General features: G+C 58.5%; 2 protein-coding genes across 2 annotated transcripts; one reads left to right on the top strand and one right to left on the bottom strand.

The window, feature by feature from the left end:
- Positions 1-1,611: 1,611 nt before the first annotated feature.
- FSD1 (fibronectin type III and SPRY domain containing 1) lies at positions 1,612-12,406 on the bottom strand. The gene is made up of 13 exons (XM_030540764.1): positions 12,219-12,406; positions 10,135-10,230; positions 9,532-9,663; positions 9,335-9,436; positions 7,803-7,825; positions 7,278-7,399; positions 6,590-6,799; positions 5,784-5,882; positions 4,879-5,038; positions 4,365-4,444; positions 3,675-3,926; positions 3,088-3,176; positions 1,612-2,230 (listed from the first exon to the last, which is right to left on the bottom strand). The coding sequence occupies exons 1-13, from the start codon at positions 12,231-12,233 to the stop codon at positions 2,120-2,122; spliced, it is 1,491 nt and encodes a 496-aa protein (XP_030396624.1). The 5' UTR covers positions 12,234-12,406; the 3' UTR covers positions 1,612-2,119.
- A 5,410-nt stretch (positions 12,407-17,816) lies between these two features.
- On the top strand, positions 17,817-21,284 carry TMIGD2 (transmembrane and immunoglobulin domain containing 2). The gene is made up of 3 exons (XM_030540802.1): positions 17,817-18,249; positions 20,424-20,525; positions 20,901-21,284. Exons 1-3 carry the CDS (start codon positions 17,817-17,819, stop codon positions 21,119-21,121), a joined length of 756 nt encoding a protein of 251 aa, XP_030396662.1. The 3' UTR covers positions 21,122-21,284.
- Positions 21,285-26,535: the final 5,251 nt, after the last annotated feature.

Consider the following 26,535-nt stretch of genomic DNA (forward strand, 5'->3'; position numbering starts at 1 on the left):
CCTGCCGCTTGGAGGCCAGCTCCAGCACCCTGCCTGGGGAGATTCCCCAAGCCCCCGCTGGCGGCTGCAACGTCAGGGGCTGATCCACAGCGGTACCCAGTGTGACTTCGGTAGACAGGGCCGGTGCTCAGCCGGGCTGGTAGGATCTGTGGGAGAGCCCAGCCTGCTGCAGGGTGACACGGCAAACAGCAGCTGGATGCTATTCCCTCTGCTAGCCATGGCAGCTGCTTGCGGGGGGATCTGCAGTGCTGTGCACTGAGTAAGCAGCGTGCTAAAGCTGTCACAGGCCAGCAGGCCCCGGCTGCGTCAGTCGTAAAGAACAAGCTTGTTTATTTCCAAAGCAGCGCGCCCACGGCCAGCGGGCCCAGCCCTTCGTCTGAGTACCAAAGGCCCGGATTGCATGCTCGCGGCTCGGCTGTACTGGAACAGTAATTCAGATTAACTAGTGGGTTTCAGGGGGGCCGGCTCAGCCTTGCACCCACACCCCAAAGGGTTTATTTTCCAGGCACTGCCATTTTGGAAGCGGCTTCACTCCTGTGGGGACCGAGGTATTGCCCAGGACGGTAAGCGTGGCTGATTCACTGTCACCCTTCTGCCCGCTGCTGGCCCACAGTGATTTGCTCCACCCCCGAGCTGCCCTGTCTGTTTACCAGGGTGCCAGGGGGTCATGACCAGCTGGCACCGCCCTGCGTCAATACTGGCATGCAGCCACGTGGGCCCTTGTGCAATTCCAGCCTGGAGCCCCACGAAGGCCTCCAGCTGGGCCGTGCTGTGTGACTCAGCTCGGAGGGGCTGCAGGGCTCAGTTCTGCACCGAAAGGGCTTTTCCGGGCCCTAATGGCTGCAGATCCCTCGCAGGGGTTACATGCACCAGAGCGGTACGGAGCCCAGCCTGGAAACCCTCTGCCCATCCTCCTGCGCTGCCTGCCCCCACTGAACCTTTGCCCCAAAGGGCCCCTGGATTGGGAGCTGAGCCGAGCCCAGCCAGCTGTCCCCCGCTACCCATCCCCGTGCCATTCATCCACGGTCCTCAAATGGAAGAGAGGGAAAATTGTTATTCCACTGCTCACAGCCGGGGCGGGACTGTGGCTAATGCGGAGAGAAGCTGTTACCCCTTTGTGAGAAGCTACTGCCCTGCACTCCAGCCCATACCAGGCCAAGCAGGATGGGGGGGTTGCTTTGAGCTCTTCTCCGTTACAGGGGGTGGTGCACAGAAGGGTCAGATGTAAAACCTCCTTCAGCAGTCAACCCCTCCACCCGCATCAGGCCTTTCCCCCATCCTTGGTGGAGGCCAGCTGCTTGGGAGGCAGAGGTCTGGCTGCTGAGCACTGCTGAGCACTGCTGCGGATGGCAATGACCCATGCTGGGAATTTCAGGAGAACCCAGTCATTCAGCTGGTGGCTCCCCACCCGGGGCAGGCGGGGGAACAGACTAGGTGTGAGGCAGACGTATGATGCGGGCAGCACAGCCCCAGATTTTAACGGTGCCTCGAGGCGGAAGCAGCAAGGGGCAAAGACGCCGTCGTCCCTTCCCTGCGCCTGGCCCCCGACTGCCACTGGCTTGCCCAAGCACAAGCTGACACCAGACAGCAGAGGGGAAGGCTATGCCTAGAGCTAGGTTTATTATTAAGGCCAGAAGCAGCTTTTGTCATCCAAGAGGCTAACGGGCTCTAAAAGCAGACGAGTGCCCACGTTCCTGGGACCACCTTTAAGCGTCGGGTTTTATGACTGCCAGGACCAAAAAAAACTCACAAAAACCACCAAACGCTTTCAGCCGGAGGAGGCCCCATCCCCTGGACTCCAGATCCCGGTGCGCTTAAAGGCGGTCATCCGCAGGGCCTGCTTTTGGCCCAAGGCTGGCTCGTGGACGTCCCCCTGTCTCTTAAAGGCAAGTGTGAGGCGGCGGGAAGGGACGCTCTGGGAGAGGGAGCGGGGTTTACAATCGTAGGTAAGTCTCGGTACGCTCAGAGCGTTCGAGTCGCTGCAGCACCAGCCTCTCCGCCTTGAGCAGCCTTCCAGGAACTGGGAGGAAAGAAAACTCAACAGGCCCCAGTGCATCTTTCCCCAGCTGCAGGGAGCCAGGAGGTGGCCCGGTCCCACCGTGCCGGGGGCCACGTGCGTCTAAGTCAGGCTGGCGTTGGAGCTGCTCGTGGTGCTGTTTCGCTTCTGGAGGCATTTGACAGCGCTGGGTACCTGCAGTCCAGAATAGACGTGGAAGCTGCCGCACCAAACCTAGAAAGGACAAGGAGGCAGTTACTGCAGCCGCCTGCAGAGGGCGCCATCCCCAGTAGACATGGCGTGCGGGGGATGCCACATCCATGGAAACCGGGGGCTGCAGGCGTCACGGCAGCCAGGTATTTATCTCGCTCTGAGTGCCTCGCTCCCGGCCATGGCTTTTACCTCCCACCCGTCCTTAGGAGGCAGAGCAAGATTATCCCCATGTTACAGATAGGAAAACTGAGGCACGCAAGAGCAAAGTGCCTTGCCCGGAGTCCACCCAGGGGCAGAGCCAGAACTTGAACACAGATCTCCTGCAGCCCAGTCCACCTCGCATATGTTAAAGATTGTGAAGTGCCTGGAGACGGTCTAAGGAAAAGCACCCTATCAAACTAATTATTATTACCAGTGAGAGATTGTCCCGTAAAAACCTCCCCTCCCATTCGCTGTCCCCCGGCAAACCACGGTTTGATAGCCACCAAGCTAGCAGACTGTCTGGTGAGCTATGCCCATTCTAAGACAGCTGGGCCTTCTGGTGCTGCGAGCTTCCCCCCACAGCAGTGACCCAGCAGAGGCAGCTGGGCCATCCTCTGCCAGCCATCTACATCTAGTCTCTAGCATTTGAGGGCTTTGCTGGGCGCTGGGTCTGACCCCGGCCCAGAAAACGAGACAGAAACAAGGCAAAGTGAGCCCTCCTGGGGGAGGGGCTGGAGTGGGGTCCACCCTCCTCCTTTCCCACCCCCATTACCACCCCAAGGGCTGGGCTCATGCAGTAACCCTCCCTGACCAGGAAGAGAAGAGCATCTGGACTCCAGCTTCCTCTCTCAGAGCCTCAAGCCACAGTGTCCCCCACCCCATGAACAACCCCTTACCATGAAAGCAGGAAGCACCGGCTGGGTGAATTTCGCCTTAAAGGAATGGAGCAGCTGCTTGGTTCGAGCATTGTAGAAGGACAGGAAACCTGCGGGCAGACACAGGAAAAGTCAGAAGAGGGGGGCTGAGCAGCCCAGCAAAGGTGTACGGTGCGGGGGAGTGGGGGGGATTTCTCACCCCTGGCCTCCCCTTCAGCCCTCGGGTCAGACCCAGCCCAGCCTGAGAAACTGCAACCCCCTTCCCAGGCTGCCGTTCCAGCCCCAGCTGCCTGGGAAGCGTGTCAGCGTCTGATTGGGTAAGGAACCTTCGGCCTAGAGGGGCTGCCCAGTTCTGGGAATTTCTACCCTGATGCAGCCCCATCCGGGAAAAGGCCAAAGGCAGGGGCCAGGATCCCACCGGGCAGCCCAGCCCCAGGTCACCAGCGGGAATCAGCTGAAGCTGGCAGTGCCCTGACACAGCTCCCGGCTGGTGGCAGCTCAGAGAAGCAGGGGCTCTCGGGCAGGGGGGGACAGAACACCCCGCTACCTCCTGGGGACTCTGTTGGGATATATAGACACACACACGCATGCATGCACGCGCGCGTCACCTTCGTGGAAGTTGCAGTAGACGCCGATGCAGTCGGGCACGGGCATGTCCAGGACCTTGGCCTTGTTGTTATGCTTGGCGGTGAAGCTGACCTGCAGCCAGTTGTTGAGGTGGATGCACCAGGAGGATGAGGTCTTGCCCAGTTGGTCAAACTTGCCCAGGGTCCTGTAGGCCACACCCACGCCGAAGGCCTTGCTGTCCCGGTCGTACCTCATCTCCCAGTAGTGGTCTCCTCCGTCAATCAGTGAGTCGCCTGCGGAGGGATGGGGGTCAGGGGTGCCCACGGGGATCCCACCCGCCCACACATGTATGGGTGGAGGGAGCAGGGGCCACGGGGATCTCAGGCTGCCCTGCCCCCTATCCCCCTGATCGCCCCCCAGCACACAGTCTGGATTTAAATTGGATCAGGAGGCCAGAGCCTGGCTGCCCCATCCCCTTACCCCTCGATCGCCCCCCAGCACAGTCTGGTTTTAAATCGGATCAGGAGTCCAGCACCTGGCCACCCCGCCCCCTTACCCCCCCGATCACCCCCCAGCACATAGTCTGGTTTTAATTCCAGCGCCTGGCACACGCGACTGAGTTTCATGGGTCCCCCAGGGATCCCACTCGGCAGGAGGTGACATTGTTCCGCACACCCCATGACAGTGTAACCTGCCCCACGCCTGCACACAGAGACTCCCTGCCCCCTTACCCAGCACTGTGTAGGACTCGGCCGTGAAGCGGTCCCTGCCCCCACGGGCCGAAGGCATCCTCTTCGGAGACTGCAGGCACCTACAGAAGGTGGGACAGGCAAACAGGCTGCAGCCTGCTTCCTGCCCCAGGGCAGGGTCCCCTCGCCCTCACCCTGAGGCTCCTTCCTGGCCTTTGCCCTCACTCTGCCGTCTCTCAATGACAGACCAGGGCCCAACCTCCTGGCTTGGTCCAGGCTCCCCAGGTCCTGTCCCCTGAGAACGGCTTAGAGGGTGGGTCCTGCACCCCGGCTTCCTCCATGACCCCCTTGGATCCGCCCCGGGGGATTGATCCATGACTGAGCCTGTACTCCAGCCCCCCTCCCCTGGCTGTATGGCTGGGTTTGCCCCAGGGCCTGGAGGCTGAGGACTTTGGGACAGGATGTGTCTGTTCCTGAGCCTCCGGCTATTCTCAGCTTCTCTGTCCCCTCCCTCCTGCAGGGTGTGAGCATGTGCTACAGAGGGCCAGGGCTTTACCTGGCAGGGGAGTTCACTGGAGACGCCGTCCTGCCCTTCCCGTCCTTCTCCCGGGCCTTGATGTCCTGCACCTTGCCCCCCATGGCGTCCCACTCCACGCTCAGCTCCTCCACCTTCAGGTTCTGGTGACAGGTGCTGGCGTCCAAGCGGAACATGAATGCTGGGGAGGGAGTCCCGGGCACCGTCAGACCTGGACCAAGCCCCCTTGTCCTGGGGGAAGCCCCGTCCACAGTGCTACCCCCCCAACATCCCGCCCCACCCCCATCACAGGGGTCCCCACTCCCACCACCCCATCTCATCCCACCCTGGCCAGGAGCCTCTCCCACATCCTCTTGAACTCCACCAGCTCCCTGCTCCCACCCCAGCATCTCATCCCCAACTTGTGGAGAACTCCGCTCCCCACCATCCCATATCACTCCTACCCCAGGGACAAGCCCCCCCATAGCTCCACCTTCTCTCCACCCCACCCCCCAAACAATGCAGGGAGGACCCCTCCCCCAGCTTTGTACCCCATCTCAAGGGGGACTCACCACCTATGCAGGGGATCACTGAGGTCAGTGAGATGTCCCAGCTGGGGGGTGGAGGGAATTCGCAGGTGCTGCTGAGGATCCCTGGGTCCCCACGCTGGGTGCCTTACCCCTCTGTCCTCCCCCAGTGCCAATCAGGGTAAGGGAGAGGCTGCCCTATAGGCTGGCAGCCCCATGGTGCCAGGGGCTTTGCAGGGCACACCCAGCCTTGCCCCATGCCCCCAGCCATATGGGTGTCACTCGCAGGCGAGTGTGGGAGTGTTGGGGGGTGTCCAGTGGGGTCTGCCTCCACCCAGGAGAGTGGGATGGGAGTGGCAGGGGGTGTCACTGATGCAGACTGTACCCCCTAATTCTGTTCCCCTCCCCCCCCCAACACACCTCTGGTTTCCAAGGTGACCGGCTCGGAGAACTCGCCCGCCACAGCCTTGTTACAGGCTTTGACGCGGAAATTCATGTACTTCATGTCGAACCTGAGCCCTGAGGGGAGTCGCCAGGGTTAGACGGGAGCAGGGGGCCCATGTCAGCGCTCAGCAGGGCCAGCAAGCCCCCCTCAGCCAGCCCTCCGCCAGGCACCCTCCAGCACTTCCTAGTAGGACAGGCTAGAACCGGAGTCGCTGGGATCTTCCCCTACAGACAGTGCTCCTGCTCCCTGCTCCTGCCCCCCTCCCTACAGCGCCTCCTGCTGGGTGAGGCCGGGACTGGGGTAGCCAGGAACTGGTCCCACATCCAGTGCTCCTGCTCCCTGCTCCTGCTCCCTGCTCCTGCCCCCCTCCCTACAGCGCCTCCTGCTGGGTGAGGCCAGGACTGGGGTAGCCAGGAACTGGCCCCACTACCAGTGCTCCTGCTCCCTGCTCCTGCCCCCCTCCCTACAGCGCCTCCTGCTGGGTGAGGCCGGGACTGGGGTAGCCAGGAACTGGCCCCACTACCAGTGCTCCTGCTCCCTGCTCCTGCTCCCTGCTCCTGCCCCCCTCCCTACAGCGCCTCCTGCTGGGTGAAGCCGGTACAGGGGTAGCCAGGAACTGGCTCCACTACCAGTGCTCCTGCCCCGCTCCATACAGCGCCCCCTGCTGGGACAGGCTGGTATGGGAGCAGCCAGAGCTCCCCCCACAGCCAGTGCACATATCCCATTCTCTGTAAGCAATCCCTTTGGGGCTGCAGTGAGTAGGCGCCCCCATTCCCCTCACCAGTTAGGGTGTACTCGGTCTGCTTGATGCCTTCGATCACCATCCAGGGCTGGTCCTCCTTCACCCGCGGGGGCCCCTCGAAGTTGGTCTTGCGGTACTCCAGGACGTAGTGGTCAATCTTGCTGTCCTCATCGGGCATCCTCCACACCAGCGTCACGCAGTTATCGGCCACCAGTGACTCGGCCATGTCAATCTCCGGGGCGCTGGGAACTAGATGAAAGTGGGAGAGCAAAGGGATGGCAGCCATGGTCCTTGTGTTCCCTCCCAAATCCCATTGTCCCTCACCAGCCACGGCTCAGCATGGCCCCTCCCAAACCCCAGCGCCCCCACCAGCCACGGCCCGGCCCGGCCCCTCCCAAACCCTATCGCCCCCACCAGCCACAGCCTGGCCCGGCCCCTCCCAAACCCCATCACCCCCCACCAGCCACAGCCACGGGCTGACCCCTCCCAACCCCCCCCCACCAGCCACAGCCACGGCCTGACCCCTCCCAAACCCCACCACCCCGCACCAGCCACAGCCCGGCCTGGCCCCTCCCAAACCCCATCGCCCCCCACCAGCCACGGCCTGGGCCAGCCCCTCCCAAACCCCCATGTCTTCCCAGCATGGCCTAGCCTGGCTGCAGGAAACCCTCTGGCACCCACGACAGCCCAGGGTGGCTGCCCTAGCACCAGGTGGGGCCCCATTTACCTGGGAGGAATTTCAGGGACTGCAGCATGTGGCGCTCCTGGGTGAAATCCACCATCAGGTGGCTCATGTTGTCGCTCACCTTGGCCTTGAGCGAGAGCCGGAACGCCGGGGCCATCGTCACGCTGGGGGGGACGGGACGGCACAAGAGTCAGAATGGCTCCTTCTCAGAATGCACCCACACAGCTGAGCCCTCCCACCCCATTCCCTGCAGACTAGGGGGAGCCGGAAAGCACCCAGATTCATCAGAGACCATCCACCATCTGTGTTCATACTCAGCCAGGACCCAACGTGTCCCTGGTCTCCTCTCCCCGCCAGGGATGCTGGGGTCGTCTTCAGTGACCGGACATCCTGCCCCCTTCTCCTTTCCAGCCTTGGGGGTTCACCCCCCAGGCTCAGGGCAACAGGGGGAGGACGGTGCTACCTGCGAGCCTGCGCTATGTTAGTAAGAAGGCTCAGCACGCCGAGCGGTGAGGAGCAGGCGATGGCATGGGGCAGGGTGAGAGACAGGGGCAGCGGGCACCGTACCTATCCTTGATCTGCTTGGCAGCCTTCGAAGCAGAGAGGAAAAGAGAGAGAGAAGAGAGGGAACAAAAAAGAGAGAGGAAGAGAGAGTCAGCCAGGGCAGCCAGGTGCGTTATAAATAATCATCACCATACTCTGTGCTGCTGTAGCGCTCCCTAGCGGAAGGTCTCCGAGCCCGTCAGGGACACAAATCCACAACGGGGAAACTGAGACACAGAGCAAGAAAGCAGCTTTCCCCAGGTGAGCAAGTCAGTGGCAGAGACAGGAAGAGAACCCAGGAGTCCTGACTCCCAACCTCCTTCATCTAGCCACTAGACAACATTCCCATCCCGAAGCCAGAAGTAGAACCCGGGTCCTCTGCTCTACCCACTAGGTAACACTATCCCAGAGCCAGGACTAGAAACTCAGAATCCCGCCGCTTGGTTCCTGCTCTACCACTAGGTATTACCTCCAAGTCTCCCTGAAATCAGAAATTCTCTGTTTTAAGCTATATTCCAGGACTCCAGTCTGGCCCGTTTCTCTGTAGAGGCAGGCCTAAGTTACCTTCACAGGAGCTGCAGTTCCCTTCTCACCCGGGATGGGGTGATCCCAGTCTACATCATCATATAATCCAACGCAGAGTTAACCTGCGGACCTCACTGCCGCTGGAGATTACAGAGGCAAATAGCTTAGTAAAATTCAAGAAAGGAGTAGGAATTCCCAGGAATAAGCACAGCCTCCACAGTTACAAGGTATAGCGACCTTCATGCTTCTGGGTTGCGGGGAGGCGGGGGTCAGGAAGGTGTCTGCTCCCCATAGGGTGACATTGCAGAATCCAGGGCATTACGGGGTGCGGAGGAGAAGGGGTCTTTGTCTGAAGCATCCACTGGTGGGGCTAGACTGGCGAGGTCATCGGTATAAGATCCAGTGTGGCAATGCTCGTGATAGTAAGGGAAAACAGAGTAGGGGGCATAGCCAGGGGTCCAGGACAGGAATAGATAAGGAGCATGAAATCTTGACCGCCACCCCAGGAGGACTGTAGTGGGACAAACCTGCACCATGGACCCACCACCCTGGTCCCTCCCTGCGGTGCAATGCATGGCATGGATTTAATAACCCTCTGCACTGGGCCCCCCCCGCTTAGCTGCACCCTTCACCTTTCCCGTAGCCTGGGCCTACGTGGCTGAACACGGCTGGGTGCTGGTACAGTCTGCACCAGGCCAAGCCCCATGTCCCCTGCAAAGAGTGTGGCCTGGCCTGGAGAACCTACACCAGCAGCCCAGATGCATCCACCTGTGGCTGGGGTGGGGAGCTGGGGGAGACATGGGGGTGTCAGACACTGGATCACGGATGCCAGAGACTGGACGCCCACTTAAGGTCTGGCCTTCCCCTTCCTCCAGTGATGGAGGCTGCTCCCCACACCAGGAGGGGGCATCCCACGAAGTGCCCCCGACTGCTGCACCACAAGGGTTAGCACACCCCGCCCCCCCCAGCTTGGCCTCCGCCCCACCACAGGGGGCCTTGGCTCCAGCTGGGGGCGGGGAATGGGGGCGCACCTGGTTGAAGTCGTGGTTCTCGGCCCCTTCCAGCGTCTGGTTGGCCATCTCCAGCAGCTCCTCGGAGCTCTCCAGCGCCTTGGTGCAGGCCGCCAGCTGGTTCTGCAGCGGAACAGAGAGAGCCTGGCCCAGTGAGGGGCAGCACGGGCAGGGGGCAGCCAGGGGCTCGGCTGGAGAGGGGGGCGGGGGAATCTCACCTGCAGTTCATAGGTGCGGCTGGCCCGGTCCTGTTTGATCTTCATGAGCATGCCCTCCTTCAGCTCGTCCAGCAGGGAGTACAGGGACTGGAACTCCCCCTCCAGGTCCTCCTGCACCTTGGTGGAGTTCGCCTGGGGGAGAAGGGCCGGGGGAGAGCAGCGCAGGCCCCAGCTCAGGATGGCTACCCCGGCCAGGGCTTACTGAGCTACCCCCTTCCCGGCCCCTGCCCCAGCGGCCCCCCGCCCCAGCCAGATGACTCAGGACGGGCCCCTCGGCTTCGCCCTTCACGACGCTCGTAAAAGTGGCGAATTCCATCCCCAAGGAAACACCAGGCCAGTGCCAGTGTGAGGGGCATGGGTGTGATGGGGGGGGCGCTGCCATGCCAACGCTGGGGGGCTGGAAGGGGAGGGACACTGTCATGCCAATGCTGGGGGGTTGGTGGAGGAGGGGTCCTGTCATGGCAACACAATGCAAAGGAGATGATGGGAGGAAGTGTCATGCAGGAGGGTGACGGGGTGCTGTGATGCCAACCCCCACAGAGCAGGGGTTGGGGCAGGGGGAGCCCTACATAGCCAGGCGTGCCAGGCGGGACCTCCCATTACCTCCACGTTCTGCAGCATCTGCTTGAGGGCGTAGATGAAGTTCTGGATCTCCTCATTCTTCACGGCTAGCGTGGTGATGATCTTCCGTAGGGCGTCCTAGGCCAAAACACCAAGGCCTGCCATCAGAGGCACCCCTGGGCTCCCACCCCCACCCCTACTCCTGAGCCGAGGGCAATTCACCGTCCCTCAGGGCCCAGCTCAGATCTCCACGGGGGGCCTCTCGCCTGGGACAGGGACACAACACATCATGCTGTGCCATGCTGCCCCTCGTGCCTTCCATTCAAGCATCCCAACACATGCCCGAGACATGAGGTGCCTAGGCTGACAGCACTTTCGGGGAGTAACATGATATTACAAACAGCGGGGGAAACTGAGGCACAGCTGGCCTAAGGTTACATGGGAACTCAATGGAGGGGCCAGGAATGGAACCCAGGAGTCTGGACTCCTAGTCTCTCTCCTCACAGCTCTCTTATGCCAGGTATGACCCTTTCCTACTCTGCTTACACACAGACATTACATTTACCACCAGACTGGCAAATGCATTTCTTTTCCCCAGGCTATAGGCTGTGGGGTCTTATGGACAGGGCACCCAGTGCCATTCCAGCTCAGCTGCTGGCCTGCTGGGTGACCTTGGGCAAGTCCCGTCCCTGTGCCTCAGTTTCCCTTCCCCATGCAGTGTGTCTTGTCTATTTTGACTGTAAGGACCTTGGGGCAGGGATTGTCTCTCAGTAGGTGTCTGTGCCAGGCTTGGCACTGTGGGGCTCCAATCTGGGTTGGGGGTCTCTATATGTCACTCTCATGCAAATAATCAAAATACTGTCTGGGGCTGGGATGTGCCTGTACAGAGCAGAGCCTCTTTTTGTACCTACATTTTGATTCATGATTGAAAAACCACCACCATCACCAGACGAACCTTCGCCAGGGGTCTGTGTTACTAACGAACAACGGGCACTAGAATTTTCACAGCACCTTCCATTAGTGGAGCTCAAATGTGTCCCCAGCCCAGGAGGTGTGTGAGAATCACACCCTCCCCCATTGCAGATGGAGAAACTGAGGCACACAGAGGGTGGGTGTTTTCAGAAGTACGAGGCCCCACAACTCCAGCTGCAGTCCAGGGGATTCAGCACCTCTGCAGAGCAGGCCAAGGTCACCCAGGCAGGCCCTGCGCTATGACTGGAGCCACATGGGCAGACTCTCACCGGCCTATGTTAATCCAGTCCCAGGGTCGTGGGCCAAGTCGGGGGCAGAGCTTAGCCCGTCTTTCCTCCCTGGGGGAATACTTTCAGCACCAAAGAAACTCCTTGCACACTGGGAACCCCCACTGGAGCCAGTAGGAGATTTGAGGGAGCTGGATCTGCTCTCATTACAACAGAATGACCTGGAAGGCTGGGAAAGGGGAGCGTCTGGAGTTCTGTCCTGCCAGGGGCTGGGAGAATACACCAGGAGGGTCTGTAGTTCTGTCCAGCTGTGGTAATAGGCGGGGGGGGGGGGAGTTTGTAGTTCCATCCAGGTGTGTGTGGAGGTGGGGGTCTGCAGTTCCATCCAGCTGTGGTCATAGGCTGGGGGTGTCTGTAGTTCTGTCCAGCCACAGCTGTTTTCATTTCTGAACCCCACCGTGCAAGGGACGAGGGGGATATTTCCCCAACCTCATCTCCCTGGAGGGATGAAGCTGCGGAGGGATGTTACATCCCTTCCTTTGTTGCACGTTCACTGAATCACCCACACCCCCTATGCCAAGTCCAGGCCCCTCCCTCAGGAGTCATAGCCCCCCCCCCCAGCGCCTCTCCAGGGAGGGGGGAAGCCTCCCTGCTCCCCCCATCCCTGTGCAGAGACCAGACCCTGCAAAGCCCGGGGCTGGAACATGGCTGAGGCCAGGCGAGCCCCCAGGCTGCAGGGGGGAGTGTGCAAGGGGGCGGGGGGCAGCCAGCCAGCCGGAGACCATCTCCGCTCTGCTCCCCGTGGCCCGGCCCGGGGATGAGACGCTCGCACGGCCCAGATCGCTGCATCCCCGAGCCCTTGGAACAGATGCTGCAGCATCCCCTGGCGCCGGCTCTCCCGAGCCTGCATCCCCCACCCAGCCTCACCTTTTGGTCCCCCATCTTCAGCGCTCCGTGCCCAGCCCAGCCCGTGGCGGTGGGTGCAGGGGCATGGAGAGAGCGGCCGCCCGGGGGCTCGAGGGCTGTGTGCCCGGGTGCTGCCCGGCCCGGCCCTTCCCCTCCGGCATCCACAAAGCTGGTGGGAAAGCAGCCGCAAATCCCCCCAGCCTGGGAACTTGCACTGCCCTCCCAGTGCGCAGGTGCACGGGCATCCTGGGAAGTGTAGTCCTGCCCGAGAAGGGGGGTGGGGGATGCGCATAACAGCCCCCGCTCTGGTCCTGCCTAGAGAGGCCCCCAGCTCTGACCCCTGCATGGGGGGGAGGCAGGAGCCCTCGGGGCAGCCCTGCTTCGGGTGTCTGAGCTGATGGTGCTGTAGGGGGGACTAGGGTGACCGTCACCAGACAACAAATGTGAAAAATCGGGACAGGGAGTGGGGCGTACTAGGACCCTGTATAAGAAAAAGACCCCAAATATCAGGACTGTACCTATAAAATCAGGGCATCTGGTCACCCTAAGGGGTGCTAGGATTGCAGCGGGGTGGGGAGGTGCCTGGGGGAGCAGAGAGCAGTCCAGGGAGGTGGGGGCTAGAGTTTGCTGGCAGTGGCGGGGGTAGGGAGCTGGCTAGCACCTGTCCACGTTAGTAGGATGAGCAAAGGACGGCGCCCACGCTTTTGAGGATGTGGTGTCCATGCCTGTGGCTCTGTGTGCCTGGTGGGTGTGATTCTGTGCGGCTGGCACCTTGCTCGAGCCTGAGCATCGCTCCGCAGCGTGGGTGTTACTTTTGCAGCCTGTCCCTCGCCGGCTGGTTACTCTGCAGGGTGGGGCATCAGGCCCGCTATCACAGGGTGTGTGGTGTCTGCCCCCTACCTCACTGAGTGTAGCCAGGCTGGTAGCAGCGAAACTATAGCTGTGTGCAAGGGGCAGGGGATTCAGTGTCTGTACCCATGGGACAGGGGTGACTGAGCACACAACATGGGGGTAATTCTGTGCATGGGTTTATCTGCCCCTGTGCAGGGTGGACATGATCTGGTGCAACAGCCTGGCTCTCGCTGAGCTGGGCCAGTGTGAGTCAATGCAGAGGCGACTGCCTCCGGTGACCCTGTGTAGCAGCTTGTGGGTGCAATTTGCACAGCTAAGACGTCATTTCCAGGTGCTCTAGTTCTGTGAGCTCTCTTTGGTCACTGAACTACATGTTGCTAAATGAGACCACGTTCTGTGGTCTGCCTCAAAGGCTGCGTCTGCGAGTGGGAGCGCCAGGCCTGATGCTCATGGCGGGATAAGGGGGTGTTTCAGTTTCTCGCTTTCTTCTCTGAAGAACGTGCACTCTCTCCAGTCCCATCACTCGGCTCTGGGGAGGGCTGCTCCCAGACTTCGCCTCCATGTTGAGAGTAACCTAGAAAAGTCAGCTGGTGGGGAAACCCAGGGCCCTCCAATGCCTGCCTCTCCCAGAAGGGGGCGCTCTAAGGGGATGTTGTGAGGCCATTAGCTATAAGGGGGGACCAGGATGCTCCTGGTTTCTCCAGTCCCAGCTTACTCCAGCCAGGGGTGCTGTAGGGACTTTGCGGGGTCAGGGGAATAGGAGTGCTGAAATCCCAATGATCGTTGACCTCGCCTCCTCCCCAGACTCGAGGCTGTGGGGTAGGGTGAGGCAAAAGGGAGATTGGCTGCCTGGTTCAGGCACGGGACTAGGAGCCAAGACTCCTGGGTTCTGTTCCAGCTCTGGGGCAGAGGGTGGCCTGGAGATCAACACGCAGCAGAAGTCAAAAAAGCAAACAGAATGTTAGGAAACCATTAGGAAAAGGATAGATATTAAGACAGAAAATATCACAGTGCCACTAAAGGAATCTGTGGTAGGCCCACACCTTGAATACTGCCTGCAGTTCTGGTGCCTCATCTCAAAGATGATAAACTGGGGTGGGGGGAAGTACAGAGATACGAGCATAAAAAATGATTAGGGGTATGGACCAGCTTTCATTGGAGGAGAGATTAAAACAAGTGGGACTGCTCAGCTTGGAAAAGGGGGGACAGGATATGATTGAGATCTATAAAATCATGAAGGGTGTGGAATAAGGCAGTGTTATTTACCCCTTCACGTAACCCAAGAATCATCCAATGAATAGGCAGTAGGTTTACAACAAACAGAAGGAAGTATTCACCCAGCGCACAGTCAACCTGTGGAACTCATTGCCAGGGGATGCTGTGAAGGCCAAAACTGTAACTGGGTTCAAAAATGAATTAGATAAGTTCCTGGAGGATCGGTCCATCAATGGCAATTAGCCGAGATGGTCAGTAATGCTCTGGGTGTCCCTAAACCTCTGTCTGACAGAAGATGGATCACTTGATAAATTGCCCTGTTCTGTTCATAGCATCTGGCATTGGCCATTGTCAGAAGACAGGATACTGGGCTGGATGGACTATTGGTCTGACCCAGTCTGGCTGTTCTTATGGTCAGAGCACTGGGCTGGGAGCCAGAACTCCAGAGCTCTGTTCTCGGCTCTGCTGCTGAGTCACTGGGTGACCTTGAGTTAGTTGCTTCTTTGTGCCTCGGTTTCCCTATCTGTAAAAAGGGGATTATATCCACCTTAACCCATTAAAGTGCCCTGAGCTCCAGGTGTCATTACTGGAGAGCAGGGGCCTGGCTGGAGACGCTCTGACTCTTTGCTTCCCTGCTGAGTAGGTCATGCTGGTGCTGTGGCAGGAAGCTCAGTCTCTGCACAGCGCAGAGAGGTGGGGAGAGAGGTTAGAAGACACGCTGTCTAGATCTCAGCTGGAGGGTCAGTCAGAGACTTAGCAACCAGTGCTGGAGACACCCAGAGAGCCGGCTAAGCAGAGCCAGCCCCCCACAAGCTGCAATGCAGAGGCTGGGAGAGTGTCTCCTCCTGTTGCTCTTAGCAGGTGAGTGCACAGCATGATCAAAGCCCCAGGCATTTAGGGCTAAGCTTTGCATGATTTTGGGGAGCACGCAGGGCCCGCTTTTCAGAGATTTCCAATCCACCCAGCCAGCTGGATCCCAAATCCCCAGGTTCTCTGCAGGGCCAGGCCAGCTCCAAGCCCTGTCTGCCAGGCAAGGTTTGGGGATGCTCCAGCCAGCTCCAGCCTAATTGGCCAAGCTCCAGGGAAGCAGGAGGCAGGAAGCCCTCTGTGCTGGGGAGTGGAGAAATTGGAGAGTCCAGCGGAGGGCAACAAAAATGATTAGGGGGCTGGAGCACATGACTTATGAGGCGAGGCTGAGGGAACTGGGATTGTTTAGTCTGCAGAAGAGAAGAATGAGGGGGGATTTGATAGCTGCTTTCAATTACCTGAAGGGGGGTTCCAAAGAGGATGGCGCTAGGCTGTTCTCAGTGGTGGCAGATGACAGAACAAGGAGCAATGGTCTCAAGTTGCAGTGGGGGAGGTTTAGGTTGGATATTAGGAAACGCTATTTCTCTAGGAGGGTGTTGAAGCACTGGAATGGGTTCCCTAGGGAGGTGGTGGAATCTCCTTCCTTCCTTAGAGGCTTGACAAAGCCCTGGCTGGGATGATTTTATTGGGGATTGGTCCTGCTTTGAGCAGGGGGTTGGACTAGATACCCCCTGAGGTCCCTTCCAACCCTGAGATTCAATGATTCTATGAGTGGCCATGGCAGATACGCACCTTCCCGGAGTCAGGGATTCACCGCAGCTTCGCTTGGTGCCCGCCGGGAAGTGGTATCATCTAGGCGCTGTCTAACCAGGTCTGGGGATTCTCCAGCCTCATAGAACCGGGGCCCTATCACACCGGACACTGGTAACACCCCAATCCCCTCTCAATGCCTCCTGTAGGGCTGCAGAGTGAAGGGAAGGCTGGGAGATAGGCAAGGGAGATAGGTGTGTACTCCCACCCCCACGCTCCACCAGAGAATGCAGGGGGCTGTTGGGGGGGGGGGGGGCTCTGCTGCTGCAGCCTCCCTCCTTTCCCTCCCCAGCAGCAGCCGTTTTGTCTCAGCTTCTCCCTGGGGATAATTTACTGCACCCCTATATCCCACCCCTCCCCCGGCCTGCATAGCAACCTTTGTCCCATCGCCTCCTGTTCTGGCCCCTTTGTTCCAGCCCCTTTGTGGCCCCAGGATTCTCCAGCTGGCGGAGTGAACCCCCCCTCCCCTCCAGAAGAGGGAGGGGGTCTTCCCCCGTCCCTCCCTCTGTTAATTGAAGCTGGGTACTTTGGGGGTATCCTAAAAGACCCTCCCCTCCCATTTGTTCTAGGACTCGTGCAAAACCTATAGGACTAAACTTCCTTCGGGCTGGTGACATTTCGAGGCCGCCCAATACTGCAGAGCTGCCAATCTCCCCTGCCTTCAGCGCAGCCAGCACGTTATTATTAATGATGTCTGTTACGACAGGGCCTAGGGGCCAGCCGAGATCGGGGCCCACTGTGCTGGAGGTGAACAAACACAGGAGATTAGACAGTTCCTGTCCCAGAGAGCTCACGAGCTAGGCAGGATGGACCCAGGGTGGGGGGAGCATTCGCCTTCCTTGGGTTTCCACGTGAAACTGCTGGGGAATTGCACTCGTGGCCTGCTTGGCCCATGGTGGCCCCGAATCCTGTGAATGACAGCGGGCAGGCGAGCTGTGGTGCTGGAGCAGCACTCAGCTGGAATCAATGCCCAAGCGTCGTCAGTCACAGGATCAGGGCCACGCACTGGGCACGCTCCGGCCCTGGTCAGTCATCCAGGGACTATGTATTTGAATAGCCCTAGTGGGGCTGCTGTCATGCAGAGAGTTAATTAGAATCGTTATGATGTGTATCCTCGGAGCCAGAGACTAGGACCCCGTAATGCCTGGTGCAGCACAAACAGTGAATGAAAAGTAGGGTGTGAACACCGTCTTTGCAGGATCGGGGCCTTTCTCAGCCTCCCCAGCAAGGGCAGGAGCACCTAGGAGGGTTAGGGGTTTTGCAAAACCTCTGGTCTCCATTTTGAGGGTTTTGGGTTTAATATGATTTAACCCTCCCCGCTCAACAAATTCATTTCTAACTAACCCTAACTCTGGGCTAAGCAGCCAATCCAGGGCTGGATTCGGCCCTCAGCGATGCCTGCGGCTAGCGTAACACACCCAGCCGAGCCCAAAAGTCGTCCCCGCTCTGCTTCTGGGCGAGAGAAACACAGGAGCTGGTTTGAGCTGCAGAGACAGGATTGAGCTTTCAAACCACGGGTGCCTGGGCAGATGCACCGGCAGGGCCTGTTCTTCAGGGGAAAGGTGTTTTGACAAGGGAGGGGACCTGGGATTTGTGACCCAGGATGGCTGGTCTGGGGGTCAGTCAGGCTCAGAGCTGTTCTGATGGGGTCCCCAAGGCTGTACGTGGGATCTCAGAAGTGGTGCCCTTGAGAGAAGGCGTTTGGTCCAGAGGCCATGTCATCTGGTGGCTAGAGCAGGAGGCGAGGGGTCAGGACTATACCTGGTTCGGGGAGTGAGTGTGGTCTAGTGGTTAGCGGGTGCCGGGAGTCAGAACTCCTGGGTTCGATACCAACTGTGTCTGCTTATGTGAGTCACTGCCTGGCTCTGTACCTGGTTTTCCCAAGCTGTAAATTGAGGGTGGTAAAACCCATCATTGGGAGGCACTTTGAGATCCATGGTGGAAGTGTCTCTATGCGGTTGCTTCCTCCCCTCAGCCTTTCTTCTAGCAGCCAGCGAGGAAGCAGGGACCCTGAAAGTGAGGCAAGATCCTGCCCAGATCCTGGCCCCACTGGGGGGCTTGGTGGAGCTGTCCTGCCAGATCAACACTGCCCAGCGCTGGGAGCAGCTCCGTGTAGAGTGGCAGAGGGACAGCCCCCTGATGGTTTTCTGCCAGGTGGTGCTGAACAAAACCAGTGTCTCCAACTGCTGCAGGGGCGTGGGGGTCTGTGATGACGCCCGCCTCAGCTTCACTTGGCACCCCCCTAAGTTCACCCTGAGGATGAGCAACATCAATGAGGATGACATGGGGTGGTACGTGTGCAAAGCCATTGTGGAGATCCCGGTGTATCTGGATGCCACAGGCAACGGGACGATGCTGAATACCTCAGGTAGGGGGGCAGGGGCGCTGCCAGGGCAGAGAGGGAAGGGAACCTGCAACACACTCCCAGGGATCAGCACCAAACAGGATCAGCCTCTAGGTGAGGGGGATGATCTGGCTCCAGATGGATGGGGCAGCATCTGAGAGCATTGCCTGCTCCCTAGGGGTAGTGGGGGAGGGCAGTTCTCTACAGCCCCACTTACTGGTAGAGCCCCTCCCCTCCCCCGGGCTGCACCCCACAGCATGGTGTTGGGTGGGGGTCTCTCCATCCCCCTCCCTGGTCGGATGTCAGGTGTCTCACTTCCGATCAGGGCTGTGCTTCTGTTCTCATGTGCCACCCACAGCTTCAGCTGCTGAAACCACAGCGTGACCTGCCCGGAGCCCTGCATCCTGCAGCCCCCTCAGCTGTCTCTCTCCTCCCCACAGCAGGCTGCATGCCCACCTTACAGGCCCTGTGCCTTACCTGCTCCCTGTGGGCCCCTCTCCCCTGTGGGCTCTGCATCCTGTCTTCTGCCAGCCTCTTCCCAGGAGCACCCGCTTCTCTGCCTTGTGGCTTTATGCACACTGCAGACTGTGTCTGCCTGTGTGTCTCCTGCAAGCCCCATACGGCCACCCCCCAAAAGCTCCCCCATTGCACCCAATTGGGCCTGTGCTGGGAGCGGCTCCCAGTTCAGGGCTGGCTGGAACCCTGCAGACAGAATTCCCCAGCTGGGCACCCACTGGCCAGTGAGCGAGGAACACAGATGGCCTGTGTGCTAATTGCTGGGCAGTGCCCAGCGAGCTCCTGCAGCTGGCTCGCTGGGTCCCCAGCTGCCCAGCCCTCTCAGCAGTCCCTGGGGGTGGGAGGGGAAGCCAGGCCATAGAGTCTGTGTGGGCAGTGCCCCACGCTCAGCCAGCACCAGAAAGGGGCTTGGCCTCGACCCTGCCCGTGCTGGGCTCTCACAGTGTGTGGCACTGGAAAATGCTGCTGTCGTGCTGCTCATGGATTACGATGAATTTTCTCTCTCGCATCACATGGTTGCCACGGAAATATCTGATGTCGTGGCGCATTCTCTTCCGAAGCCTGACTAATGTAACTCACGTGCCCATCACCGTGATGTCTAGCAGCCCTGGGCATGGTTCAGGAGTCAGGTGGGAGGGTCCTCAAATAATTGAGGCCCAGTTGTGGCCAAGACATAGAAAATCATGGAAAAGAATCATGAGCCTTTACCAAGAGCGGCCATCTGGAGAAGCCGGAGCTGACCTATTTGTTTAAGGGAAATTTGCTGGAGCGTTATAAACAGTCAAGTATTAAGGGATGCCTGCGAAGGTCTCTGCTGACCAGCCCTCATGGTTTAAAATCCAGAAGACTGAAAGTCGTTAACACAACTGCTGCAGACATGGAATCCGGCCGCCGTGGCCTCTGACACTTCACCGGTGTCCTGTGTTTGTGCTGTGCTAATGGTGCGACCGAAAGGTCTGCAGAACCGTGCACTGGGCAGAGAAAGCGAATTCAGATCCAAAGGGCAGGGCGGGGCGGGGGGAGCCTCGTATGGGGGATCTGTGATTGCCAGGGGTCGCGAATTGAAATAGGGCAGACTCCAGGAGCGCAGTAACCCTGGCCGGGGCAGCCCCCTTCCCCCAGGACACAGAGCAAGAGGGGCTGGGGAAGTTGCCCAGTGACAAGTGTTTATTTCTCTCGACAGCAGCAGCAGAAGGAGGAGGTTGGCTGAGGAATCACAGCAGAGGTGAGAGGCGTTAAACCCGCAGGGGGCCCAGGGGACCCTGGAGTCACACCCATCCAGACCTTCCCCGCCTTGCCCCTCCGAGAGACCCTGGTCACACCTACCGAAACCTCTTCTGCCGCCTCCAGATCTCTCCTTGCTGCACCTGGGGCAGCCCCTTCCTGTGGCTAACAAGCCCTTGAAATTGATTCTGGAACATCACTTTGGCATCCAAAGCTGGGAAATCCCTGTCTAGCCCTCACTGCCCATGCCTGGCCCAGCCCCGGACATTCCCCATGGCATCATCACAGGACATGGTGCCCCAGCAAGGAGCCTGGAGCAGGAGTCACTGCCTGGGACTCCGCGGTGAGTCGCAGCATCAGGCCAGGCCAGCTGGGACAGAGCTGCCTGTCTCCAGGTGGAGGGTGCTGGACAAGGTGGGGCACCGGGAGAGGCTGATGGCTCTGTCCTGCTGTTTCAGATCTAGTGTTGTGGCTGGGCCTGGCTGGAGCGTTGGCCATCACCGTGCTGCTCCTGCTGCCGGCCGTGATCTGCTGCTACAAACGCAGGCGCAGAGATCCAGGTAAGAGAGCCCCCGAGGACTCCCACTCCCAATGACTTCTCTTGATAACTGCTGGTTTTCTGCCTCGCTCACATGCGCAGCTTGCCAAGCAATCCCCTCGGCTATGCATTTGCAACCAGTCCAAGGGAAACCCCTCAGGCCACACAGCTTAGCACTGCACAGGTGTTGCCATGTGGTCGATTGCCTTGGCCGGTGGCTTCTGTTGTCTCCCACTATCTCCAGCTATCTCACGCCACAAAAGGATTTACTTGCTCCTTTCTTTTAGGCTGAAAGAAGTATGCTTAGCACACGCAGCGGCTTTCACCAGGTCTGTGACTGTCTGTGCTTGACGGCAGCCATTAACGCTTTCCAGCATAACCTCTGTTTGAAATCCAGGGCAGGCAATCTATGTGAACGTTCTGTTCCGCAAAAAGGAAGAGGGAAAGAAAGACAGCCCCCGAGCCAGTAGTGAGATGAAGCAGACCAGCCTCTACATCCAGGAGTTCCAGAGAAGGGGGCACAGCTGGAAGCCTCCAGTTACAGAACGGAGCCCTGGCCCCACGAAAGCTTCCAAAAAGGCTGCCTCCTTCAAGCAGAAGGCAACGGAAAGGCCATGAAGATCCATGCAGCACTCGGATGCCCCCAATCAGAGCCCTACCCCCTTTGCTTCTATGGTTCTAACCCTGCCCCTTTCCACCTGGACCCTGGGGCTGCCTCTCACTGGGGCTAAGTGCCGCCCATGTGCTCGAGGCTGCTCACAGCACAGCATGGCTAATAGCCATTGATGGACCTATCCTCCATGAACATATCTAGTTCTTTTCTGAACCCTGTTATAGTCTTGGCCTTCACAACATCCTCTGGCAAGGAATTCCACAGGTCGACTGTGTATTGTGTGAAGAAATACTCCCTTTCGTGTGTGTTAAGCCTGCTGCCTAGTCATTTCATTTGGTGGCCCCTAGGTCTGTGTTAGGACAAGGAGCAAATAACGCTTCCTTGTGAACTTTCTCCACCCCAGTCATGATTCAACAACCACCTGGTGGCGGGCACGTGTGCTGCTTCTCATTCAGCCCCGTGGCTTGGCAGGGGAGCCCTCGTGAGACCGGGACTAGCTGGGATCCCCACCGGCCTGGCTGGGATTACAGTGCCTAAGTGGACGGGCAGCCAGACGACTTGTCCATGGCGACCAATGAAGAAAATGTAGCAAACTCTTCTCCGGACTGTTCACGTGTAAACGGCATCGCAGTGTCGGGGTAATTGCACCTTTATTCCCCCTCGGTGCTCCCCGGAGGGCTCCCACTTAAGGTTTCCGGCTCCTAGTAGTCGCCTCTTTTGGGCGTCTCCCCCCCGCCTGACGGGGATTTTCAGTCTGCACAGCTCCCTGCTGTACATGCAATATCTCAGCGAGCCGGTCCGCCCGCAGGCCAGCGCTTGGGCTTTGCTTTTCCGCCGAGGGCTATAAACAGGGGTGCCTGCAGTGGTAAGTTACCAGCCAGCTCTGAACAAGCACCTTCATTCTTAAGGCAACACCATTACAGAGGAAACCTGGAAAGACAAGTTGTTGGGAACATGCTAGGAGCTGCCCGGCCGTAATTCATCAGTCTCATGGGGCCCTGGTAGGCCAAGGTCTTTCTGGAAGGGTTGGGGCCAGACACTCCCATCCGCTGGCTGGCTCAGAAAGACACCCTGAGGCAGTTTAAACCCAGCCTCATTATGCCAAAAGCCCTTTCTTTGTTTGCTGATGTCTGAAAAAAACTAGTTTGAATCAGTCTATTCCCGCCTGGGGTTGGGGGGGGGGGGTGTTAAATAGACTCTGGAGGTGTTTATAATCTAAGTGATTCACCTTAATCATTCTCCACCGCTTTGCCTTCCTGGACACAGGCCCTGGCAATTGCAGCCATAGCTGCTAAATTTGGTCGGACATATTCCAGGAGGTTTTTGTCATGTGACATCATCTTTAATTAAAGCTTGATCTTTAATTCCTGGAAACTCCAGAGCAATCCTGGAGGCCTGGCACCTCTAATTACATGCCCAGGCCCACAAGCGGCACATACACCATTCATCTGTGTAACACAATACGGTCTCCAAAGACCGTGCATGCAGTTGCAGTATCTGTTGCACACTGTATGTAATAAGCATGTAGCAAGGCAACCGTGTCTAGTGGTTAGAGCAGAGGACTTGGCTCGGAATCCTGGCTCTGCCACTAACTCACTGTGAAATCAGAGACATCACTTTCCCTGTTTGTGCCTCAGTTTCCCTCTCTGTGATGTGGGTATAATTCCTACCCCCTTTTCTAAAGCACTTTGAGATCCTTGGATGAAAGATGCTTTTGTAAATGCAATGGTTTTTTATTACTATTATAATTATTGTCTATATTATTTATATATATTTTTCTTCTCAGTAGATTCTGTAAAATGGACTCAGTAGATTCTGTCTGAATGCAACACTGTCCTTTGGCATCTGTCATGTCTTGACCTCCCTGCACACTTGTTCAGATGCAGGCTGGCTTTGATGGCTTTTTCAAGTGTGCGTCTGACGTTTGTATTGTTAAAATAAAAGCAGGTGTGTTGATCAAACAAGCAAAGCTGTGTATGGTTTTAGAAGGTGGGGATTGGCTTTAAGGCTGTTTTCTGCCTCTTCTGATGCATAAAGAGGACCTGAAAGTTGAGCGGGGTGGCTAATGGATTTTTCAGTTCACTGAAAAAATTTTTGGGGAAAAAAATCAGATCAAACGATACATTTTTCATAATTTTTCAGCAAATCAAAAAGTTGAAGAAAATTTCACGTGGTAGTGAAATGTTGCAGTAAATAAATGATTTGTCTGAAAAATTTTGCCCCACTCTATCTGACAGGTTTATTTAAAGAGCAATTTTTTCCCTGTTTCTTATAGACTCATAGACTTTAAGGTCAGAAGGGACCATTATGATAATCTAGTCTGACCTCCTGCACAATGCAGGCCACAGTTTCTTGCTTGTTGAATTTTGTCTTTCCTTGTTTCCTGGAAGTCTCTCTGGAGAAAAAGGAGGTGGAAAGAATCATAGATACCAGGGAAGTGACATTTGACTAAATGAGGGAAGAAGTGATTTTTTTCCCAGCCTGATCAAAAGTCTTTGGGTTTTGTTTGATTTTTGTTAACGTATTTTACTCAAATGCCTAACGAACAGCTGGGTGGAAAGCTCTCTGTGTTCGAGTCCGTGTCCCATCTGTTCAATTACAGGCAGAGAAAGCCTTGAATACGCATCTCCAGCTCTTCCCAGGAGTTCTCCAAGACAAGGGAAGACCAGACAACATTTGTAAGACACAAACAAGCTCAAGCCCACAAAACCACATTAAAATAAAACACGTGGTTCTATAATGGGCCGTGCCCCATTTGCCCTCCTGATGCAGGAGTCGTGGGAGGAGATTTAAAGGCCGTGTTATATAGGAGGTCTGATTCGATGATCATCACGGTTCCTTCTGGTCTTAAAATCTATGAGCGCAGCTAAGCTTGCAGACAGGGGGGTTGGGGGGACTAGAGTCTCTCTCTACAGTGGCTGGCTGCAACTCTGAGATTTATTCTGCGCGGGATTCTTACCTAGAACAGAGTATCAGAGGGGTAGCCATGTTAGTCTGGATCTGTAAAAGCAGCAAAGAATCCTGTGGCACCTTATAGACTAACAGACGTTTTGGAGCATGAGCTTTCGTGGGTGAATACCCGCTTCGTCAGATGCATGTCTAGAACACTAGAACAGAGTGTTGGGCCTTCAGTCCAGCAACGGCTGATTCTTAGCCTGCATGGTTTTCATCTGGCCAGTGGGGCCTAAACCCACACCAGGGGCAGGATTCCAGGGCGCGTGGCTGCAATTAAGGCGTAACAGTGTGCATGGCACGAGCACCTCAGCCCTTGAGCTCTGAACTGTTGCAGTCCATTTCTTTCACGCTACCCCTGCGGTGTCAACGTGCCAGAGATCCCTGACGGCCCTGGGGCTCTGCAGGGCCTCCTGGGGGGGCAGGCTGCATCCGGGCTGTGGGAGTCTACGTGCCCAGTGCAGATGAGGCTGGGGCAGACCACGTATTCCAGCTCACGACTGCTCATCGCCAGGGCCTGCTGATCCCTGCTCCCCCGTCTTGCCATCTCCAGGCTCCAGCCCACGCCATCCTCGGCCCAGGCGGCCGGGTAGCCAGCAGCATTCCCCAGGGCCTTAGCCCAGGCGGCTGGGTGGCCAGCGGCATTCCCCAGGGCCTTAGCCCAGGCGGCTGGGTGGCCAGCAGCATTCCCCAGGGCCTTAGCCCAGGCAGCAGGAGGGCCAGCAGCATTCCCCAGGGCCTTAGCCCAGGCGGCTGGGTGGCCAGCGGCATTCCCCAGGGCCTCAGCCCAGGTGGCCAGGTGGCTAGCAGCGTCTCTAGGGCCTTGGCCCAGGCGGCTGGGTGGCTAGCAGCGTCCCCAGGGCCTCGGCCCAGGTTGCCGGGTGGCTAGCAGCATCCCCAGGGCCTCGGCCCCGGTGGCCGGGTGGCTATCAGTGACCCCAGGACCTCAGCCCACCCAGGCAGCCGGGTGGCTATCAGTGACCCCAGGCCTCAGCCCAGGTGGCTGGTTGGCTAGCAGCGTCCCCAGGGCCTCGGCCCAGGTGCCGGGTGGCTAGCAGCGTCCCCAGCACAGGCAGCCGGGTGGCTAGCAGCATCTCCAGGCCTCAGCCCAGGTGGCTGGTTGGCTAGCAGCATCCCCAGGGCCTCGGCCCAGGTGCCGGGTGGCTAGTAGCATCCCCAGGGCCTTGGCCCAGGCAGCCGGGTGGCTAGCGGTGTCCCAAGGGCCTCGGCCCGGGTGTCCAGCAGTATCCCCTAGGGTGTAACTGGGTCACAGAGGGGGACAATACTGGGTCTGATTCTCTCCCTTTGCTCTACATAGCCCGTCCCTTGGGGATCCCCGTCCCGCCTGGCACTGGCACAGGCGCCAATAGCTAAGACAAGCAGTCCAGGGACAGGCCCTGGCTGGAGTTTGGTGCCTGTTGCCCCTAGGGCCAGCGCTTCCATTTAGGCGACCTAGGCAGTTGGCTAGGGCACCAGGATTTGGAGGGGGGAGGTGGCATTTTGCTGCACTTGGCGGCAATTCGGCAGCAGGGGGTCCTTCCGTGCTCCGGGTCTTAGGCAGCAATTCTGCGGCGGGTCCTTCACTCACTCCAGGACCCGCCGCTGACGTGCCCTGAAGACCGGGAACATGGAAGGACCCCCCCCCCCCGCCGCAGAATTGCCGCCGACTGGGAGCACGGAAGGACCTCCGCCTAGGGCGCCAAAAACCCTGGCGCTGCTTCTGGTTGCCCCTGCCCTGGTCTCTGGCTGCAGACCCTGGCAGCTGCACCACATGGGTGTTGGTGGTGCAGTGCCTGGCTTTGCCCGGGGAGGGCACTCTGAGCCCACAGACCAGTGCCAGCACCGCATCCTAGCCTGGGGGGCAGCTGTGGTGTGAGATTCCCTGCAGGGCTGTGCTCAGTTCCTGGCTCTCTCTCTTCCTCCGTCGCTTCTCCTCCCTCCTCTCTGCTCTTCCTTTCTTCCTCTTCCCCAGGGGACGAGGGCCTGATCCCCAGGACACTGTCAGCCCAACCATGTCAGTCCCAGCCACCCCTGCACCCCTCGGTGCGGTGCCTCGCAAGCCCCCCCGCTCCATGTGCTGCTGGTAGAAGAGGGAGCTGGGGGGCAGGATCCTGGGGCTGGGGACTGCAGGGCTCCAGTTCCCTTCCGCAGCCCAGAGCAGGTGGACTCAGTGTCGAGGGGATCAGGGATGAACTAGGCTGTTCTGGGGGGATTGTCCCCCCCGTGTCTGGGTCGGCAGCTGCACAATGGGGCGGTGGGGGGCTACAGAGGGTCAAAGACTTGGAGCGCCTTGAGACCTGCTGATGGCAAGTGCTGCGTAAGACACGGGAAATCTTAGCCAGGGAGCGCGCTGCGATGATCCACGTCTGGAGAGACAGCGAGACGCCAGTCTTGGAGCGTGTGTATGTGTGTGTCTCTTTGGATGTGCCCAGGGGAGTGGAGGAGCGGAAGCATCCTAGAATCACTT

Source organism: Gopherus evgoodei, chromosome 22, assembly GCF_007399415.2.
Source record: "Gopherus evgoodei ecotype Sinaloan lineage chromosome 22, rGopEvg1_v1.p, whole genome shotgun sequence".
In the NCBI taxonomy this organism is placed as follows: domain Eukaryota; kingdom Metazoa; phylum Chordata; order Testudines; family Testudinidae; genus Gopherus; species Gopherus evgoodei.